At 52.0% G+C, this 23,296-nt stretch overlaps 1 protein-coding gene across 1 annotated transcript in view; it reads right to left on the reverse strand.

Moving 5' to 3' along the window:
- Nucleotides 1-23,296, reverse strand: part of LOC133339360 (uncharacterized) — a 58,336-nt gene that overhangs the window by 14,109 nt on the left and 20,931 nt on the right. Inside the window, exons 6-9 of the mRNA XM_061547493.1 lie at nt 8,611-8,742; nt 6,576-6,643; nt 6,164-6,449; nt 5,531-5,806 (exon numbers count right to left, since the gene is read on the reverse strand). Coding sequence (XP_061403477.1) covers nt 5,531-5,806; nt 6,164-6,449; nt 6,576-6,643; nt 8,611-8,742 — 762 coding nt within the window. The remainder of the gene's footprint in view (nt 1-5,530; nt 5,807-6,163; nt 6,450-6,575; nt 6,644-8,610; nt 8,743-23,296) is intronic.

Consider the following 23,296-nt stretch of genomic DNA (forward strand, 5'->3'; position numbering starts at 1 on the left):
CTGTGTGTGTGCGTGTGTGGTGTGTCCGGCAAAACAACCTCCTACCTCCTCGCGGTGCCGGACGGGCAACACTGTCGTGGGCAGTGCTGTGGGGGGAGGGCCAATGCCCATTGGCCTCTCCCCTCATGGCGTCTGTGACCACCACAGTGGCTAAACGGGGGCTCTGGACGGGTGTGAGGGGCTGGTAACCCCTCCACCTTCAATTCATTACCACTAAACCACGAATTAAACATAAATCTGTAACAAATAAGCTTGTGCCGGAGGCCCCGGGGGGTCAGGCTTTTATGACGTCTCCTGGCCAAACCCCATTTGGCGGAGCCAGGAGATTGAATTTTCACCCTCGGGGCTCCTCCAGAAACAACAAAAAACCATTGCGGATGGCCACGTGGAATGTTCGAACGCTCACTGCGGAGGAGAGGCTGCCACTCCTCTGTCGGGAGCTGGACCGGTACCGCCTGGATCTCTGTGGCATTCAGGAGGTCCGGTGGACCGGTTCTGGCTCCTGCCACCATGAGGGGTGGACAGTCCTCTACTCGGGGCAGGAGACTGCCAAACAACAGGGTGTGGCTCTTCTTCTGAACAAAAGAATGAAGGGGGCGTGGGAGCGTGGCGGTGAGGTGTGGGAAGCTGTAAGCCCCAGGATACTTTGGGCTCGCCTTCCCATCAACCAGAGGCGAGGAGTGGTGGTCGTGGTTACTTATGCCCCCACCGAAGACGAACATCCGTGGAGGGATGCAAGCAAAGCCGATGAGTCAGACGCTTTCTATGACCTCCTGTCACAGGTGCTGGCTAAAGTGGCCACTCGGGACAGAGTCATCTTGTTGGGTGACTTCAATGCCCGAGTTGGTCATGATGCTGACACCTGGTCTGGAGTGATTGGAAGGCATGGGCCAGATCAGCTCAATAATAACGGTAGGAGGCTGCTAGATTTTTGTGCAGCCCATGGGCTTGTAATTACCAACACGCTCTTCCGGCATCGGCGCATCCACACAACATCATGGATACATGCCGGGTCCAAGCAAGAACATCTGCTGGACTACATAGTGACGGACCAGCGGATGCGAACCCATGTCCTTGACACCAGGACCTACCGTGGAGCTGATCTGTCCTCTGACCATCGACTAGTCATCTGTAAGATGCGCCTGCCTTTCTTCCACTCCGGTGGTGGGTGTACACCCAGGATCCCATTCCAACCAAAAGTGGCCTGGTCTCAGTTAGCTGATGAAAGTTGCAAGCGAGAATTTCATCATCGCTTGCAGCTGGGGTTGGCATCGTCCCCCACTCCACCTGATGTCGAGGGTAAATGGGCGAGGTTTAGGACTGTGACTCATGCAGCTGCAATGGCTGCTTTGGGTACGCGGTCCAGACCTCCCCAGAAACCCTGGCTGACAGAGGAGGTGTTCAGGTTAATTGAGAAAAAGCGACAGGCCCACTCTCATCGCCTACAGCATCCCACGTCAGAGAATGAGGAGGTTTACCGCAGCCTTCGCTCGGAAGTTCGGAGAGCCGTAAGGCGTTGTAAGGATGGGTGGTGGTCGCGGGTTGCTGAGGAGATGGAGTCTGCCTCAGTGGCCCGTGATCACAAATCACTATTTAACTCCATCAAAAAAGTAACCTGCAGCGCCACACCTATTACCATCATTAGAGGAAAAAACGGTGATCCAATCTCCGACCCCCAGGAACAGGTTTGCAGATTTGCTGAGCATTTCTGTGAGGTCCTGGGGGAGGGAAATTCTCTCAGCCAGGAAAACATCATGGCACAAAGTGGGGATAACCCTGCTGAGGCTGCGGTGCCTCAAATATTGGAAGAGGTCACCCCCTGTGAGTGGCTGGCTGAGGTTCCAGCTGTTGAGGAAGTACTGAGGGCGATCCGGAGTCTGAGACCAGGGAAGGCACCGGGCAGAGATGATCTCCCAAGCGAAATGCTGAGGGAGGGTGGCGTTTGTGCACAGACTGCCCTATATGACATCATAACAACAGTCTGGACCACTGGACGGGTTCCGCAGGACTGGAAGGATGCCCTGGTGGTCCCCCTCTTTAAGAAGGGGGACCGCACAGACTGTAACAACTACAGGGGCATCTCACTCCTCAGTGTGCCGGGTAAGGTCCTGGCAAGGATTATTCAACATCGCCTTGCTAGGCACGCTGAGGAGGGGCTTGCGGAGCCCCAATGCGGTTTCAGGAAAGGGCGGTCCTGCACAGATGCCATATTTTCTGTCCGTCTGCTACAGCAGAGGTGTAGGGAATTCCAAAAAGACCTACATCTCTGCTTTATTGACCTGGTCAAGGCCTATGATACCATCAGTAGGACTGGACTCTGGGTTGTTCTTCGTGCTTTCGGAGTCCCTGACCCTCTGCTCACGATCATTAAGGACCTTCATGATGGTGAGCGGGCCCGGGTAAAACTACGTGGCCGGGAGTCGGAGCCTTTCCCTGTACACCTTGGGGTGCGACAGGGATGTCCTCTGGCTCCCACATTATTTAACATCTATTTTGACCGCGTAGTTCGTGAAGCCTTCAATAGCTGTACCGGGGGAATTTCCGTTTGGTACAGATATAATGGGAGGCTGATCGACGCCCGGGTGCGATCAAGGGATGGCTCCCTATTGGTCAACCACGTTATGTATGCCGATGATTTGGTAATAGCTGCTCATTCAGAAGAGGAGTTGGAGGCGCTGCTGCTGAGACTGGAGCGTGCCACTAAGAGGTGGGGCCTTACCATCAGCCCCACCAAAACCAAGCACCTGCCTGGGTATTTTGTACCATCGGACACTCCACCCCCACAACTCCCAATTGGTGATGGGGCAGTTGTGGAGAGAGTGGAGAGTTTCCCATACCTGGGCAGTGTGCTTATGACCGGCTCCAGTCTATCAGCAGAGGTCTCACTCCGAATCAGTCGAGCGGCAATATCTTTTCATCGGTTGCGTAACGCTGTGTGGAAGCTACCTGGTCTGTCGCTCCGCACGAAGCTTCAGGTCTTCTCGGCCACGGTCATTCCCTCCCTTCTCTACGCTTGCGAGACGTGGACCCCCCTGGTGGAGCATCTTCGCCGGTTGGAAACATTTAGGCTGGCCTGCCTACGATCCATCCTGGGTTTAACCAGGCTGGATTGTGTGAGGAGCTCACAAATCCTTGAAAGATCTGGGCAAAGTCCCATCAGTGAGCTCCTCCGGCAGGCAAGGCTGCGTTGGCTGGGTCATGTAGCCCGCATGCCCAGCCACCGCATGCCTAAACAGCTTTTGTTCGGCCGGATCGAGGGGGCTAGACGGGCGCGGCACGGGCTGGAGAAGAGATGGAGTGATGTGGTACAGGAGGACGTGGAGCTGAGTGGACTTGCCGATGACTGGTACCAGCGGTGTCAAGATCGGCCTCAGTGGAGGAGGCTCGTGAAGGACGCTACTGGGCAGTTGGAGGCAGTCGCCCTCCAACAACAACGGAGGGCGGAGGAGCGACGCTCACAACAACGAGCGGAGCGCCGGGTGGCTAAAGCACAGCAAGTTGGCACAGTAGGGGGCACAGGTGGTGCATCAGCCAGTCATCTCGGTCATCTCGGTCAGTCGACCAGTGGCACCTGGGTCTGCCCCGTGACCTCCTGCCAGCGGGCTTTCGACACTTCACGTGGCCTCAAGGTGCACTTGGCCTGGCACAAGCATCGTGGTGACGTCACCGCCACTTAGTGGCGAATGGCGGTTGTTGTTGTTGTTGTGTGTGGTGTGTAGGGGGAACGGTAGTGTAGTGCTTAGCGTGCTGCCTGTGTGTGTGTGTCTGTGTATCTGTGTGTGTGTGTCTGTGTGTGTGTGTGTCTGTCTGTGTGTCTGTGTGTGTGTGTCTGTGTGTGTGTCTGTGTGTGTGCGCGTGTGTTGTGTAGGGGGAACGGTAGTGTAGTGCTTAGCGTGCTGCCTGTGTGTGTGTGTGTGTCTGTGTGTGTGTCTGTGTGTGTGCGTGTGTGGTGTGTGGGGAGCGGTAGTGTAGTGGTTAGCGTGCTGTCTGTGTGTGTGTGTCTGTCTGTGTGTCTGTGTGTGTGTGTGTCTGTGTGTGTGTCTGTGTGTGTGCGCGTGTGTTGTGTAGGGGGAACGGTAGTGTAGTGCTTAGCATGTGTCTGTGTGTGTGTCTGTGTGTGTGCGTGTGTGGTGTGTGGAGAGCGGAAGTGTAGTGGTTAGCGTGCTGTCTGTGTGTCTGTGTGTGTGTGTCTGTGTGTGTGTGTCTGTGTGTCTGTGTGTGTGTCTGTGTGTGTGTGTCTGTCTGTGTGTCTGTGTGTGTGTGTCTGTGTGTGTGCGCGTGTGTTGTGTAGGGGGAACGGTAGTGTAGTGCTTAGCGTGCTGCCTGTGTCTGTGTGTGTGTGTCTGTGTGTGTGTGTGTCTGTGTGTGTGCGTGTGTGGTGTGTAGGGGGAACGGTAGTGTAGTGCTTAGCGTGCTGCCTGTGTGTGTGTGTCTGTGTATCTGTGTGTGTGTGTCTGTGTGTGTGTGTCTGTGTGTGTGTGTCTGTGTGTGTGTGTGTCTGTGTGTCTGTGTGTGTGTGTCTGTGTGTGTGTGTCTCTGTGTGTGTCTGTGTGTGTGTGTCTGTGTGTGTGTCTGTGTGTGTGCGTGTGTGGTGTGTAGGGGGAACGGTAGTGTAGTGCTTAGCGTGCTGCCTGTGTGTGTGTCTGTGTGTGTGTGTGTCTGTGTGTGTGTGTCTGTGTGTGTGTCTGTGTGTGTGTGTCTGTGTGTGTGCGTGTGTGGTGTGTGGGGAGCGGTAGTGTAGTGGTTAGCGTGCTGTCTGTGTGTCTGTGTGTCTGTCTGTGTCTGTCTGTGTGTGTCTGCGTGTGTCTGTGTGTGTGTCTGTGCGTCTGTGTGTGTGAGGAGCGGTGGGTGTAGTGGTTAACGCTACGCTGCGCTACCAACCCGGCGAACCGAGTTCGATTCCCGCTCATGGCCACCACCGGTCAAGATTATTTGAACCTCCCATAGGTCGACTCAGCCTCAAACGAGTAACTGGTGTGGCGTATTAACATCGCCACTGGGGAGACAAAGGCGGCCGGCCGTGGTGGATACAAGTCCCGGGCGAAGCCGGGTAGTACAGCTAGTGCCTATTTAAAAAGCTGTGTAAGGTGACATTGTGAGTATAACTTCTAGGATCTTGTCTTGATGATGTTTGCTATTTTTAATTAAGTTAATCGAATTGATAAGTTTGGTCTTAAGGATTGTTCTGCAACTCATTAGTGAGGTTAATCAATAATGATTGGCGTATTAATCGCGAGTACACGAGTCTTTACGACACAGATTTGGTGATATTATTCCGTGGCCTAACACAATTCAATTATGAATCATAATGTTTGCTGCGAAAAGCTATGTGTTAAGATTACAGGGTTGCTGTGGCAGAGTTACGACTGTCCACTTGTACTCCAAATGTTTATATTTCCAAAAGTTCACATGAAAGAGGTATAAGGCATACTCTTTGGTTCTTTCGGTAAGAACCAAAGAGTATGGATTCCTGCAGTCACGAAAGCTTCAAATCAAGGTATAAGGCATTTTATATAAAATAATTTCTTACCAAGAGAGCTCAGGAACTGTTTGACTTCAGGATACTCATATTGCACGGCTTGCAGAGAAATCAGCAGCTGGAGGCAATCATCATTGCCTCTCTTGATGAAGTAGTCGAGCAGTAGCTCTGCACACTTCTCGCTGCCATTCATGTCCATGGCTTTAGTGAAGCGTTCATTAGGGATACATTTTTGTCTCTTCAGATGCTGTAGGAGAGGCTGTGGGTTCTTACCGATCCACAACTTCAGAGCTGACTTATTCTCTCGAACGCACTGCATTGCATCGCCTGTGATTAACAGCTTTGAATAAATGTCACGGGTATTTTTTCAATTGCTATTCACTTTTACCACAATTGTGCTAAAAGAATAAAGAGGCGAAGCAGAGATGGGTTTATAATTGTGCTCAAGCATTATGGCGTTTAACATTAAGTTGTTCAGTCACACGCCACATGGTGTGTGCCATCTTGTTTTGCGGCACGGAACATAACACCGATTAATTATTTGCAAGGGCAATCACATGCTGCAAAGCTGTACAGCATACAAGCATATGAATTCATTTTATTCCTTGCTTATTGTAACAAAATAAATGCAAAATAAATTCACTGCCAGTACACAACTCTTGTTGTAATTAACGTGGGTCATACCTTGGTGCTGAAGCCACCTCCACAGCTGCAAATAGTGCTTCCTCACAAAGTAGAGTGCTTCCCACAGTATCTTACAGTCTGGCTCTCCTTTGTTAAAGAAGTGGTCCAGTATGAGCTTCACACACTCATCTCCATGCCTCTTCCTGGCCGCGTTGTAAACGTGGTGAGGAATCCACTTATAGTCCTTGAGATGCTCCAGGAGGTGTGAGGGATCTACTCCGATCCAGGCCTTGAGATTCTCTTTGTTCTCTCGGATGAGATGCATTGTCCCACTCTCTTGGCTCCCCTGTGGTGAAGAACACGGGATCTGATTAATGAGGGGTGAAGCCCACAGCATACTTGTGAGTAAGCCTACACACTGATTAATTATGAAGGTTGGAGTCAATGTGAAAACATGCTGTGTTGATTTTACCTGAACTCCATTTGACCGAACAGAAACAAGTTTTTCGTTTTCATCATTATCCCTTCCATAGGTAATGCCTGTGAAATGTATCCAATAAAATTAAGTTACCACTGATTCACGTGTAACAGTTGATATGGTTGATAATTTACTTCTGGTAGCAGAGCAAAACATTCAATCATTGGAACCCATATTCAATTCAAAGAGGCCATCTATATTGCAAACATTTTCCAACTGTTATGAAGATGTAACAAATATTTGGTTGCAGAGTTGCAGAATGAAAAGTATTATTGAACGTTAGTGTTAAACCAGAAGTAAGCAGTAGGAAACAGGACTAAAATAGAAGTGTGGCGGAGTGCTGTGAGCCTGCAGACCAAGAAAGCAGCAAAGTCGTTGCCTGCATTGTGCTGAAGACAATAAATATAATCTCATGTAAGAAGTCTAACCGGTTCATGGGAGAACATGTTTGAAGGTGGTTTTTAAATGAAGAAAGGTTGCTGAAAAATATGGCCTTGGGAAACCTCTAAAATCTTTTGTCAAAGGTGGGAAAATCTCAGCTCATAGTCGTCAAATATAGCTGTCCATATAAAATGATTTTGAGTTAGATTGCGCATATATAAATGTGTCGTTAAACCCCCCACCTGACACAACCAATTAGCAAGGTTTGTCACGTAAACAAAACATGCCAATTGGTTACTAATCCAGCACACTGGTATGTTGGAGATTAAACCCACAAAATTTACAATTTGAGTATGAGGTTTTGCTGGTGATTACAACCAGCTTCATCAGGTGATCAGACAAATTTGTGAAGAAGTATTCCTGTTTCAGTCTTAAAAAGAGTAATTATGAAGTCATCATTGTGAGCATTTCAGGTGCCAAGACCATAGGGGGTTTAATGTAGTAATATAAATTACAATGGATCATGTTAAGAGAATATGCAGTACCCATTATTCGTTGGGTCATTCACAAGTAACATTCAGTGGAATGCTTTTATGTTTATTTTGTTGTCCCTCCCCGCACCTACGATTAGGATACATTAGATCTTATAATATTCATATTGGTCGGGAAAGCCTACGTGCTGCCAAAATGTTTATATTGAGGGTCAAGGGATTCATTTCCTATAAAAACATTATTTATTGAAGTAAAATATAAATGTCAAAATATATTGGGGGTCACAGACATTTTATGTCCAGTACACACCTGTCGTAGATAGTGGCAGAACGATAGACAATTAAAATTTTCATAATATCTGGATTTGCAAGTTAGTAACATTTTAAAAAGTTTTCAATTGGAAACATTAGTCAAATTGTACTCTCATCTAATAGTCTCCAATACATGAAGTGCTCTCTCACCTACATATTCTTAGTCATTATTGGAGTCAGTTTGTATCAGATTCTGCAGCAGATTCTGCATCATGTTACTATTTATACTTTATCTTGTTCACCATAATCACTGAGGCTGTTTGGTAGAGGTGCCCTTGTCTGTTGGAGTGATGAACATTTCCCTCAAGGTGAGCTGCGATGAACTAGAGGTTGATCAAGAGTTGTCTGCATTTGTTGTGAAAGCGATTCACATTGTTAAAAACATCTGGTAGTTCTTTGGCAAAGTTGGGAGTGAAATTCATGCAGTTGACTAAACTACTGATCATGAATATGCACGCATTACGAACTTATGATTTGGAGTCATGCAAGGTATCATTGAGATTGACGTTGCAGTAGCTGAAAATATACAACAATGAAACATATGCAAGACGGCTCATTAAGTTCTGGTCTCGAGATTATCTGTCTGCGGTATGAGATAGTAAAGTACATGGAGTACGGTGTACTTTCACAATCAAATATAGGGAACACTTACTCTTTTGTGCCAAAATATGTATGGTGAGAAATATCAATAAACAATGATCAGAATATGTAACAGTTAGTCTCTGAATACCATTACTTAGAGAATGCACCTGGAATATCTCCAGCGGTGTCGCCATGGTAGCATAAGGATACAATTTGATAGATTCATCCCTTTTTGTTACTTAATAAAGGAACACTATACCTACCACAATGCTCCAATGTTTTTTTCAAAGTAAGCCATTTCCCTTTTCTGATAAGTCGAGAGAGAATCAATGCAGACAGTACCAGTGCAAGGACACATCCCAATACGATAGCTGCTGTAGCTGCAGTGTAGTTTCCTAAAGGATGAGAAACAACAAGCTGTCAAAACCAGAATGTTTACAGTCTAATCTACACCTACTTGTCAGAATTGATAAATCAAACTGCATGTTAATCAATTACGTTTTAAGGTCATAACCCGTATCAGATCAAATAATTGGTACATTCAGTATTTGCACCATTCTCATGGTGAAATACTATCACGAAGGAAAGTGCTGTGTTTCATAGCCATTGTCTGCAATGGGTTCTCATTAGGGAGCGATGCTGGTATGTGGCTTCATGTACTTAAGTAATTTGTGGGTACAGTAAACCCTCGCTATACGCGAGTTCTAGATTCGTGAGTTTCGCGAGTAACTAAATGCAAACTAATTCCTTATTCGTGACCCACTGGACTTCAGTATTTGCGAGTATACGCAGTACCAGACCACCAACACCGGTGAGGGGTGCACAGACTTGTATATTTGAAACAGTCTGCGAAGATTAGGCATGCCTCCTCGGCTGCCCGCTTAGTCCTCAAGTCTTGCAGTGATCCCACTCGGAACTCGCTATTGTGCATGCTTACTTAATATGTTCTCACAGTCCACTCGTTTATACATTCGTTTATAACCGAATCAACTGTGAGATGCATTTAAAAGAGTGCGGGAAAGTGTTGTGGCTCGTATTCTCCAAATTATAACTGTGGATTGCTATCAAACACCTGCATCTTCTGAGGAGTCATCCTCCTGAGCTCCTCAACATCACCACCACCTCCATCGTCGTGAAATCATCATCGTCAAAGGTAGTTACAAAAAACACATTGTTTATTATTAAACTAAACCATTTATTTTTCCAGGAAAGGCCCACTATAGCTCTTTTTCAGAAATGACCTGGCCACAAATGATCACTCAACGAAGTGGCTTATCACGTGTAAATTTATATAGCAGCCAAATCCTCTAAATGCATGTTTATAAATGTGGAGGGAAAAACCGGAGGACCTGAAGAAATTCCATGTGACCACGGTGAGAACATGCAAACTCCAAATATACAGGTGTCTGGGTGGGGATCGAACCCAAAACCTACTGTATACCAGCAAGGCATCATCGGTCGGCCTTTTATTGTTATAATTGTTATTAAACATTTGCCATCTCCCCCCTATGTCCACTCGTACCAGGAATGTCACCCCAATTTACCAACTGGAACGAGGTTTCTGCATGGGTGAATTCTGTAATCGTGACCGTTTTCAAGAACGTAACCCTGGCGGATAGAGAAAGGGTTTACCATGTACTTAAAATTTTGCATAATTTGGAAGCCAACATACGTGCCACAATCTTTAAGAACAATATCACAGGATCTCTAATGTTAAGTGTGAAGCGGATGCCACGTAGTTTTTATGGATATATACCCATACTATTAATTAGTGTGGTTGCTGGTTTCGAACCCTGAACTTCGACAACGACGCACTACCGCTTAGCCATTAAATTAAGATTGGGTTGAGTTGGTGAGGAGAGACGGTGACGTCATGAGACGTCGGGGTGTTGAGGAGAGGGGTTCATGACGCCACGCGGGATTTGGGTGTGGCACGAAGAGGGGGTGAGTAATTGTAATTTATAATCCTCATACTGTATATAGAGATGGAAAATCTATATTTCTGTATGAAATCATCAGTTTACGAAATCATCAGAGTCTGTAAATATGTGCCATCCTCTTAACATGGACGTTATGCGGATTCCTAATAGTTAAGTAATAATAAAATAAAATGAAAACAACAAAAAAATCTATTTTCACCTCCGTGACTTACCGAAAAAAACAGAGTGGATCCTTGCAGTCACGAAAACTTCAAATCTAGAATTAGTTAAATAATAGCAATGCTCACCTGATTGAAAGAAGGCATTCAATACCCAGGGTGTGCCTGGGGAATAGGCTACACTCTTGCTATGTAATGGGGCTGTAAAAGCCACAGAGGGGATATGAAGGCAGCTGTTGCTGCATATTGCTTCCACTGATGCTGCTACTGATAGTGATACAGACGATGCTAGGTATGATGATGCTGTCTCGAAGTTGTGAGTTGTAAATGAAACGTGCACAATGAACCCTACTCTTAGGTTATTTCGGTAAAGTCACGTAGGTAAAATAATACAAAAAAATGAAAATAACTAAATTAAATCACGACGTTTCGGAAGGTGTAAGTGCTCCAGTAAAATTACTGTAGCGTGTGAAGAAAGCTATTCAAGACACGTGTTTTTTTATATAGGGTGCTGGGCAGGGAGGAGCCAATGAGTCGGGGGGGGGGGATAACCATCTCGGTGCTTGTACGGTGCTTGTACACTGCAAGTACGGTGCTTGTACACTGCATGTACGGTGCTTGTACACTGCAAGTACGGTGTTTGTACACTGCAAGTACGGTGTTTGTACACTACAAGTACGGTGCTTGTACACTGCAAGTACGGTTCTTGTACACTGCAAGTACGGTGCTTGTACAATGCATGTACGGTGCATGTGAAGTATCCGGAATGACGGCAGGAAACCACTTGACGGGTAGCACACTTTTTATTAAACCTTGACTTGTCACGATACAACGTGTGGTCACTATTCCTCACACTACACACACTTCACTTGACACGTGTGGTCACTATTCCTCACACTACACACACTTCACTTGACACGTGTGGTCACTACCTTTCCCACTACACACTCCACTTGACACGCATAGTTACTATGGCTCACGCTGCATGCTCACACTGCATGCTCACACTGCACTCCAGCCCCGTAACGTCCGTGGAGCCTCCAGGCCCACCCCAGCTTGGGCGTGGGTCACAACCTCTGGGTCCCGAGGGCCGGCCCTCACACGGACGTTCGGCCCCGGGTCCCAGGGTCCCGCCTCTGGGTCACACAGAGCCCCGGCCCTTACAAGGACAGCGGGACTAAGTGCCGCAGGGCCCTATCTCTTCCTCCTCCGTCTTCAGTCTTCGCTGGTCACCAACTCCCCGTGCGCCTGTGCGCACCACCTTATATAGCCCCCGCTCTCGGGAGACGGAGCGTATGCGGACCTCGACGTGAGCATCCCCCTTAGTTGACCAATCCCCGCGTGCTTGTCCCAGGATCCCATCGCTGTCAGCGCGCGTCACCGATACCCAGCCAATCACTGCCTCATAACCCCCGACCCCGCGCTGACCCCTGATCCTTCACCGTCAGCGCGCGTCACCAACACACACAGCCAATCACTACGCGCTGGCACACGATTCCCACCTCAGCGCGTATCACCACTACATCACCCCCTCCCACATAGCTCGCAGCCGGCCCGGCTGCTAAACAACACAATACAACAAAACCCCACCCCCCCAGTGTGCCCCGTAACGCAACAACAACAACAAAACGACACAACACCCGACAACAACCTATGTACAAACCGACAACCAACACAATAAAAGTCAACAACAACACACAACACCTAGACAACAAGCTATGTACAACCCGACAAGAAAAAGAACGTGTCCAGTGTCTCTGTGACTATCGATCCCCCCCCCTCCGCTCGCCCCTCCACCGGGATGATAGAGCGGTCGAGCGGATGAGGAACGCAGTGACGAGGCGCTCCGGCCGCATCGGCCCCTCATTCAGTTGGTCATGAAAAGTTGCGCGACTTAACGCGAGTCCGCCTGGCCGGTCCATCGTATGGGACGGGACGCTGACGACCGTCTGGTGGCTCCGGCAGCCCTGGAAGGCGCGGATCGGGCCTGGAAGGACCGGCCGCGCCGCGGGGATCCGGCCGCCGGTGGTCGGCAGCTGTCAGTTCCGAGACACCTGGGAGCGGATCAGGCGGAGACATGTGAGGATCAGGCGGAGACATTTCCCCCCTTGGGTCATCGGTCACATCACCTGCTCGGCCCTCACGACACAAAGGGAGGCCATATGGAGGCGAGAACGGTTTCAGTCGGGAGGGGTGGACGTACCAACGGCGCTTTCCCCATTTTATCTGAACACACTGGGGGCGTGCAACCCGCACGACCTCCACGGGTCCCCGCCATGGCTTCAACAATTTAGGCGACGTAGCCAAAGGTGCCTGAGGGCAGTGCAGCCAGGCCCTATCGCCTGGTTTCCAGTTGTGCACGGACACCTTCCGTGCACGCAAACGCTCGTTGGCAATTTGGCGAGCCCGCGAATTAAGCCGTGCGGCCTCCCGTGCCTCGGTCAGCTTATGAATGTTAAATTTAATATGTTCAGCCAATTTCGAATTCGTTCGTGGCGCGGACAGTCCCAGCTGCGTTTCCATGGGCGGGTCGGCTTCCCGACCATACATCAGATAGAATGGGGAAAATCCCGTTGCTGCATGGGGGGCCATTCTATACGCAGCGAGGACCCCCGGGACCTGCAGGTCCCAGTCAACATGTGCCTCACACACCTGCTGGCACAGCATAGAAGTCAAAGTCCTGTGGAGTCGCTCCACCATCCCGTCTGTCTGTGGGTGGTACGGGGAGGTACGCACCTTCTTAGTACCCAATAGGTCGCACACCTCTTGCAGCAATTTACTAGAAAAATGTTTCCCTTAGTCGGTCAGCAAGCGTTCGGGAGCCCCCTTGTCCAGAACGTAGCCCTGGACAAAGGCGTCCGTCACAGCCGCCGCCGACTGGTTGGCGAGTGGCCACGCCATAGGCCACCGGGTAAAGTATTCGACACCAACCAACAGGTACTTATTTCCTCTAGGCGTGACTGGAAAAGGCCCCAAAATATCGAGCGCAACGAGCTCGTTAATGCGCGAGACCTGAATAGACTGCAGCGGTGGATTTGACGCCACGGGCGGCGGTTTTCGTCTGGCGCAATCAACACACCCCTTTAGAATATTCACCACATCACTCCCCATCCCCGGACAATAATAGTCACGCTGAAGCAGAGAAAGCGTTTTGTTTACTCCCAAATGCAAGAGGCGGTCATGTGCGGCCAGGACAACTTTACCCCACACAGCGGAAGGCACCACGAGTGCGTACCGCCGGGACAAATTGTCCCATCTCATTAACAGGCCCTGCTTGAGTACCCAGGAGCCAGTTCGCTCCCGGCCCTCCTCGGGACCCCCCGCCCTGCGACGCAACGCTAGCAGGGAGCTGTCAGCCATTTGGAGACGGCCCCACTCAATCAGCGACAGTGAGAGCAGCGAGTCCTCTCCCTCAGGGGTAGCGGGAACATCACCGATCGGTGCATCCGCGGTCACGGCCAACGCCCCCATACTTTCCGCAGCTGGCGGTTTACAGCGCGCCGATCCCATTAAGCACGCACATTTGTGACAAGGCGACAATCGCGACAGGGCATCGGCGTTAGTGTGGCGCAACCCCTTACGGTATGTGGTCGTGAACTGATAGTCCTGGAGGACTTCCAACCACCGTGACAATTGGCCCGAGGGTTGGGCGACCCTCAATGAATACTGAAGCGCCGCGTGGTCCGTCCGGACCGTAAAGTGACGGCCATAGAGATACGGTCTAAATTGCTGTACAAAAAAAATAGCCAGCAACTCGCGACGGGTGACGCAGTAGCGCTGCTCCGCCAGCGACAAAACCCTGCTACCATAGGCGACCACCCTTTCGACTCCCCCAACGACCTGTGAGAGCACCCCCCCAATGCCTGTGTTGCTAGAATCCGTGTCTAGCAAGAAGGGACTTGTAAAGTCAGGATAACGCAAGGGCGGGGAGCCCACCAGGGCGTCCCGGAGGGAGCAGAACGCGGCCTCCTCCTCCGGTCCCCATCGGAACTTGACTCCTTTTGCCGTTAGAGCGTGCAAGGGTTTTGCAATGGTGGCGAAATGCTCAACGAATCGGCGGTAGTAAGAAGCAAAACCGATGAAACTGCGCACGTCCGAAACTGACGTGGGCGTTGGCCATGAACTGACACAGTTCGTCTTCGCGGGATCGGTGGAGATCCCCGAAGAATCGACAATGTGGCCCAAGTATCTCACGGACTTACGAAGAAGGTGGCATTTGGCCGGTTTAAACTTTAATTTAGCCGATCGCATCCGCAAGAACACCCCCCTCAACCGCTGGAGGTGTTCCTCAAACATTTTACTGAAAACAATGACATCGTCTAGGTAAATCAAGCAAGTATCCCATTGCAAGCCCGACAAAACCAACTCCATAAGGCGCTGAAACGTCGCGGGAGCGGAGTGAAGTCCCATGGGTAACCGGTTAAACTGGAACAGGCCCCCTGGAGTCCGAAATGCTGTCTTAGGTCTAGACTCGTCGTCGAGTGGCAGCTGCCAGAATCCCGATAATAAATCAAGAGTAGAAAAATATCACGCACCGGACAATGCATCGAGGGACTCGTCCATTCTGGGGAGCGGATACGCGTCAGCCACGGATATTTTATTCAGGCGACGGAAATCTACGCAAAATCGCAAGGACCCGTCTTGCTTTTTAACCAGCACAATAGGTGCTCCCCAAGGACTGGAAGAAGGCGAAATAATGTCGGCCGCCAGCATATCGTTGACGGCCGACTGAACGTGTTCCTTCTCAGCCGGACTCAGCCGGAAAGGGTTTAGCCTGACCGGTGCCGCATCGCCTGTTTCAATATGGTGGCGCAACAAGTCCGTGCACCCAATGTCATATTTATGCTTACTAAACACATCGGAAAATTCTATCAGCAACGCACGCAGCGCACCCAACTGTACCGTTGACAAATCGTTCGAGTCCGCGCACAGCGAATCGACCCATTCAAGGTCCTCCCTCGATGGATTGTTCTGCGTCGGGCTTGGATCAACATGCGCAACCAGGCGCTCTTCCGCAGGGACCCGTGCCGCGTGAGCTAGCACAGTACCCTGCTGAATAACGGCCGGCCGCTAACCAGCATTTAAAACCATCACGAACGGGTCCTTGTCAGCCCGAACCAAAGTGTGAGCCACCGACAAATCGAGACCCCCGACAGCCCTATTTGAAGGACCCAAAAGCATGCCCCGTTCCGAGGTCTCCCCAACCAATGGTTTCCTCAACCGGAGGGGAATTAACATCTGTGAACCCGGGGGCACGTGCACGGTCTGTGTCGCCAGCGCTTGTATCGTAGCGCACGCCGTCCGAATTTCGGTAGGATTCGTCAAGAATGAAATACGGCGACCCGATGGTAGCTCAATGCAACGCTGATCGATGAGAATTTTAATGGGCATTTTAGCCAAAAAATCTGTGCCCAACAGACAAGGAACCGCTAAGGAAGAAGAAACGAAAACGGGTCCCGACAATTTAATATCTCCAATGCAAATGGACGCCCTAATCTGGCCGACAATGCCCAACGAGCCCCCATTTGCCGCGTAAAATGGCACGTCCACCGGGAGCAGAGGTCGACATTGGACGGGGAGAATGTTGTCGCCGACGCCCCTGTGTCCACTAACACCCTGACCTCGACCCCGTCAATGGATCCCGTAACGACCGATGATCCCGCCGACGCAGCCACTATCCTGTGCCCCAACTCAGACCATTTAATGTCCCCTCGGTCCCGCACGAACCCCCCTCGCCGAACCGAATCCCCAATCCCTAACCGGCCTTCCTCCGCCGCAACGCGACGGCCCATGTGTGTCGTGCATGTAGGCCGAGCATGTGAAGTGCCGCGACTTGCCGGGGGTAGTAGGGATGACTTGGGGCCTTGGTCGTCGTCCAGCCGAGGTCCCATGGCGCGCTGACGTGGAGCGCGGTAACCGGACGCCACGTGGCCCCGGAGGCCGCAGTTGTAACACGTGATGAGGGACGTCAGAGGTCTCGGTTGCTCCAGCTTGCAGGCCGATCGCAGAGGCGAACGACCCCCCGATCTCCAGTCCCCCGGTCGTCCCGCGGTGAACGCCTCCTCTCGTGGGCTGACGACTTGGGGCTCGGTGACCACCGGGCCCGGAGCTGAGGCCACGGCAGCAGTGCAGACGACCCCCTGTTTACGCTGGAGGACCTCGTGCGCCTGTATACTTGTTGCGACCCGCAAAGAGGAAATATCGACCTCGTCGGCCGTGTTGATGGGGACCCCCAGGTCCTGCGCCAACTTGAGAAGTTGCTCCAAGACCATCGCGTCCTGGCCCTCCTCGTCCATACGAGGGAACGCGGCGTCGGCGAGAGCCAACAACGCCGTGCGGTAGGCGAGCGCGGTCTCCGTGTCCGCCTTCCGTCGGGCGTAAAAGTGATGGCGACACGCCGAGGGAGGTCCGTAGACTTTGGCCATGAGACCCAGCGCAGCCTTAAGCGTGGAGCGGTCCGACCTCTGTGCGGACCTGAAGGCCGCGAGCGCGTCGTCGTCCAACATGGCAGGCAGTGCCCGCAGCGCCGTAGCGTCGGACCAGGCCGACATTTCCTGATGCGCCAGAAACCTGCGCTGGAATGCGCCCCAGTCCCCGCCTTCCGCCTTGAAGGCTGACAATGTGGGAAGGCGCTGCTGGAAGATGAAGTCGTCCTCTGCCACGTGGTTCCTCTCCGCCGCACCGTCGGTCTGCAAGATGGCGGCCCCAATGGCGGGTGGCTGATGGCGGTCTGCAGCGCGCGTTGATGACGTAAGCGGGCGCGCTTGGAGAACCGCCGCCACGTGTTGCTCGCCGTTCCCGCCAAAAGATGTCCGCGCAGTTGAAATGGCGGGAATCGCCAAGTCATTTTGGCGGGAATCTGCGGGGCGACCCTGTTGAATGTCCGCCGACGTCCCCGCTCCTCCCGACGAGTTGATTTCTGCCAGGATGGACGCGGTGGCGAGCAGCAGCTCTGCCAGACGGGAGTGCGCCTCGCGGAGTACGGCATCGGTCCCCAGTCGCTCGTCCGGCGCCCTCGGCGGGTCCTGCGGCGTCGGCATTTCCTCGTCCTCTCCCCCCGATGCCAGTTGGCCCGAGTCGTCAAGGTTATCCTCGCGGTCAATCCCGTGAGTCCGACGGGTCTTCCTTGTATCCATGCCTGGAAGACTGTTTCACTTCTGACGCCAGTTGAAGTATCCGGAATGACGGCAGGAAACCACTTGACGGGTAGCACACTTTTTATTAAACCTTGACTTGTCACGATACAACGTGTGGTCACTATTCCTCACACTACACACACTTCACTTGACACGTGTGGTCACTATTCCTCACACTATACACACTTCACTTGACACGTGTGGTCACTACCTTTCCCACTACACACTCCACTTGACACGCATAGTTACTATGGCTCACGCTGCATGCTCACACTGCATGCTCACACTGCACTCCAGCCCCGTAACGTCCGTGGAGCCTCCAGGCCCACCCCAGCTTGGGCGTGGGTCACAACCTCTGGGTCCCGAGGGCCGGCCCTCACACGGACGTTCGGCCCCGGGTCCCAGGGTCCCACCTCTGTGCCACACAGGGCCCCGGTCCTTACAAGGACAGCGGGACTAGGTGCATCAGGGCCCTATCTCTTCCTCCTCTGTCTTCAGTCTTCGCTGGTCACCAACTCCCCGTGCGCCTGTGCGCACCACCTTATATAGCCCCCGCTCTCGGGAGACGGAGCGTATGCGGACCTCGACGTGAGCATCCCCCTTAGTTGACCAATCCCCGTGCGCTTGTCCCAGGATCCCATCGCTGTCAGCGTGCGTCACCGATACCCAGCCAATCACTGCCTCATAACCCCCGACCCCGCGCTGACCCCTGATCCTTCACCGTCAGCGCGCGTCACCAACACACACAGCCAATCACTACGCGCTGGCACACGATTCCCACCCCAGCGCGTATCACCACTACATATGGACGCTGAATGGCGAATGGGAATGAAACACTGTTGTAAATCAGACTTTTTTCCTTAGTGATGGTGGTGTATCAGGCTGGATATGACTGTAATATTATAGGAATCAACATGGATATGATTATGAGAGTAAATATTAACTGGCTGTTTAGCAGTAAAATGCACGGCAGCTAAAGTTTAAACTTGGTTAATTACATCCTTCTTCAGGTGGGGACTGCGAAGCGTAAGCACAACAGCTCAAGTGTGTCTAAGAGGTGGCTTTGACGAGGAGTTCAATCTTTTTAACATGGTTAATAACATCTTTCCAATAATTGCTCAATTTGTACCCATCATCACGGTTGAAGTTATGTATATGTTTGTATATCTGGATGGCTTCATGCACAAACCTTTGATGGTAGCCAAAATATTTACAGAGCACCTTGGTCTCGGAAAAGACAATATCATGAGAGCCCACATCGTTGTAACAATGATCGGCAACGGTGGAAGACTAAATTTTGCTGTGTTTCAGATCTGACTTGTGCTAGCGGACACGATCGGAGACATGACGTTTTGTTTCCGCAATGTAACAATCACCACAGATGCAACTCAGTTTATAGACTCCAGGGTATTGCAAGTCAGGAATGACATCTTTCACAGATGGGATTAGATCACGGATTTTATGTACTGTACTGAATCGGACCTGAATCTTATGTTTGTTTAGAATTTTGGAGATCTTTTTGGTCACGCCTGCTATGTATGGTAACGTGATGGTTTTGATCGGAGTGGCAGGTGGTTGTTTCTGTATGGTGGGAGAAACAGCTTGGCGGATAGTACTATCAGAGTGAAGTATGGGAATTGACGGCAGGAACTTCTTGACGGGTAACACACTTTTATTAAATCCTTTAGGTATCACAATACAACGTGTGGTCTTCCTTCTTCCTCCGACACACTCCACTAATCTCGTGTAAGCTCTAGGCCTCTGGCTACACACCATATACTCGACTCGTGTAAGCCCTATGCCTCTGGCTACACAATACACTCGACTCGTGTAAGCCCTATGCCTCTGGCTACACAATACACTCGACTCGTGTAAGCCCTATGCCTCTGGCTACACAATACACTCGACTCGTGTAAGCCCTATGGCTACACCCACTACACTCGCCTCTGGGTTACACAGAGTCCCGGTCCCCTTAGGACAGCGGGGCTAGGTACCGCAGGGCTCTAGGTCTTCATCCCCGTCTTCATTCTTCGCTGGTTACACACTGCCCTTACGCCTGTGTGCATCCCCTTTTATAGCCCCTGCTCACGAGGGACGGAGCTGATGCGGCGTCGACGTGTGCGTCGTTCCTTAATGACCCAATCACGACGCACTCTCTCTACGATCCGCTCTCCCCAGCGCGTGTTAACATTACCCCACCAATCACACTGCGCTGCCACCTAATCACTCCCTCTCAGCGCGTCACCGCCCACAGCCACTCGGTACCCCGTAACCCACGACCCCGCGCTGACCCCTGATCCTCCACCGTCAGCGCGCGTCACCACCTACACAGCCAATCATCACACACTGTGCATACGATCCTTAATCCCAGCGCGTATCACCTCTACATCACCCCCTCCCACATAGCTTGCAGCCGGCCCGGCTGTTAACCTACAACACAACATAACGCAACGCAGTAATAAAGAACTCCACATCCCAGTGTGCCCCGTAACACAACAACAACAACAACAACATAACACAACCTTAAATACGAAGCAATATACAGCCCGACGAACAACACAATAAAAGCGAACACCGTAAAACGAACGCGCCAAGTGTCACCGTGACCCACGCAGTGCCGAGGCGCTCCGGCTGCCTCGACTCCGCACGGGGTAGATTACACAAAGTAGCGCGACCTAGCGCGAGTCCATCTGGCCGGTCCGTCGTACGGAACGGGACGTTGGCGACCGTCCGGTGTCTCCGGCAGCTCTAGACGGCACGGATCGGGCCTGGAAGGACCGGCCCCGCCGTGGAGATCCGGCCGCCGGTGGTCGGCAGCAGTCAGTTCCGAGACACCTGGGAGCGGGTCAGGCGGAGACATGTGAGGAGCAGGCAAGGACAATTCCCCCTCAGGGTCGTCGGTCACGTCACATGCTCGGCCCTCACGACACAAGGGGAGGCCATACGGAGGCGAGAACGGTTTCAGTCGGGAGGGGTGGACGTACCAACGGCGTTTCCCCCATTTTATCTGAACGCACTGGGGGCGCGCAACCCGCACGACCTCCACGGGTCCTCGCCACGGCTTCAACAATTTAGGCGACGTGGCCAAAGGTGCCTGAGGGCAATGCAGCCAGGCCTTGTCACCTGGTTCCCAATTGTGCACGGATACCTTCCGTGCCCGCAACCGCTCGTTCGCAATTTGGCGAGCCCGCGAATTAAGCCGTGCGGCCTCCCTTGCCTCTGTCAGTTTATGAATATTAAATTTAATATGCTCTGCCAATTTAGAATTAGTTCGTGGTGCGGGCAGACCCAGCTGCGTTTCCATGGGCGGGTCGGCTTCCCGGCCGTACATTAGAAAAAACGGGGAAAACCCCGTAGCTGCGTGGGGGGCCATTCTATACGCGGCAAGGACCCCAGGGACCTGCAGGTCCCAATCAACATGCGACTCACACACCTGCTGGCACAGCATAGAGGTCAATGTCCTGTTAAGCCTCTCCACCATCCCGTCTGTCTGCGGGTGGTACGGGGAGGTACGCACCTTTTTGGTACCCAACAGGTCGCACACCTCCTGCAGTAATTTACTCGAAAAATTTTTCCCTTGGTCAGTCAGCAAGCGTTCGGGAGCCCCCTTGTCCAGGACGTAGCCCTGGACAAAGGCGTCCGTCACAGCCGCCGCCGACTGGTTGGCGAGTGGCCACGCCATAGGCCACCGGGTAAAATATTCGACCCCCACCAATAGGTACTTATTACCCCTAGGCGTGACCGGAAAGGGCCCCAGAATATCGAGTGCAACGAGCTCGTTAATGCGCGAGACCTGAATAGATTGCAGCGGTGGATTAGCTGCCACGGGCGGTGGTTTCCGTCTGGCGCACTCAACACAACCCTTCAGAATATTCACCACGTCACCCCCCATTCCCGGCCAATAATAGTCACGCTGAAGCAGGGCAAGCGTTTTGTTAACTCCCAAATGCAAGAGGCGTTCGTGTGCGGCCAAGACAACCTTCCCCCTCACAGCAGAAGGCACCACAATCGAATGCCGCCGGGACAAACTGTCCCATCTCATCAACAGGCCCTGCTTAAGCTCGTAGGAGCCAGTTCGGTCGTGGCTACCTTCGGAACCCTCCGTCTTTCGGCGCAATGCCAGCAGGGAGCTGTCCGCCATTTGGAGACGGCCCCACTCAATCAACGACAGTGAGAGCATCGAGTCCTGACCCCCTGGGGTAGCGGGACCATCCCCAATTGGTGTGCTCGCGGTCGCAACCAACGCCTCCCTACCTTCCGTAACCGGAGGTTTACAGCGCGCCGATCCCGATAAGCACGCACATTTGTGACAAGGCAACAACCGCGACAGGGCATCGGCATTCGTGTGTCGCAACCCTTTACGGTACGTAGTCGTGAACTGATAGTCCTGGAGGACTTCCAACCACCGCGACAATTGGCCCGAGGGCTGGGCAACCCGTAATGAATACTGGAGCGCCGCATGGTCCGTCCGGACCGTGAAATGACGACCATAGAGATATGGCCTGAATTGTTGTACAAAAAAAACAATGGCAAGTAGTTCACGACGGGTGACGCAGTAGCGCTGCTCTGCCGGCGACAACACCCTGCTACCATAGGCGACCACCCGTTCGACCCCTCCAATGACTTGGGACAGCACCCCCCCAATGCCCGTGTTGCTAGCATCCGTGTCTAGCAAGAAGGGACTCTCAAAGTCCGGATAGCGCAAGGGTGGGGCCCTTACCAAGGCGTCCCGGAGGGAGCAGAATGCAGCCTCCTCCTCCGGTCCCCACCGGAACTTCACTCCTTTTGCCGTTAAAGCGTGCAAGGGCTTTGCAATGGTGGCGAAGTGCTCAACGAATCGGCGATAATACGAAGCAAAACCGATGAAACTGCGCACGTCTGACACTGACGTGGGCGTCGGCCACGAACTGACACAGTCCGTCTTCGCAGGATCGGTAGAAATCCCCGAAGAGTCGACAATGTGACCCAAGTACCTCACGGATTTACGAAAAAGATGGCATTTGGCCGGTTTAAACTTTAATTTAGCCGATCGCATTCGCGAGAACACCCCTCTCAATCGCTGGAGGTGTTCTTCGAACGTTTTACCGAAAACAATGACATCGTCAAGGTAAATGAGGCACGTTTCCCACTGCAAGCCCGACAAAACCAATTCCATAAGACGCTGAAACGTCGCAGGAGAGGAGTGAAGTCCCATGGGTAACCGGTTAAACTGAAACAGGCCCCCTGGAGTCCGGAATGCAGTCTTAGGCTTAGACTCCTCGTCGAGTGGCAACTGCCAAAATCCGGACAATAAATCAAGAGTCGAAAAGTATCGCGCACCGGACAATGCGTCGAGAGACTCGTCCATCCTGGGGAGCGGATACGCGTCGGCCACCGAGATCTTATTCAGGCGGCGGAAATCGACGCAAAATCGCAGGGACCCGTCCTGCTTTTTAACGAGCACAATAGGTGCTCCCCAAGGACTGGAAGAAGGCGAAATAATGTCGGCTTCCAGCATATCGTTAACTGCCGACTGAACATGTTCCTTCTCAGCAGGACTCAGTCGGAAGGGATTTTGCCTGACCGGTGCCGCATCGCCCGTTTCAATGTGGTGGCGTAGCAGGTCCGTGCATCCGATATCATACTTATGTTTACTGAAGACATCCGAAAATTCAATCAGCAACCCGCGCAACGCGCCCAACTGTACCGCTGACAAATCGTCAGAGTCCGCGCACA

Source organism: Lethenteron reissneri, unplaced genomic scaffold (genome assembly GCF_015708825.2).
Source record: "Lethenteron reissneri isolate LAM-NWPU_2019-01 unplaced genomic scaffold, ASM1570882v1 scaffold_1846, whole genome shotgun sequence".
Lineage (NCBI taxonomy): Eukaryota > Metazoa > Chordata > Hyperoartia > Petromyzontiformes > Petromyzontidae > Lethenteron > Lethenteron reissneri.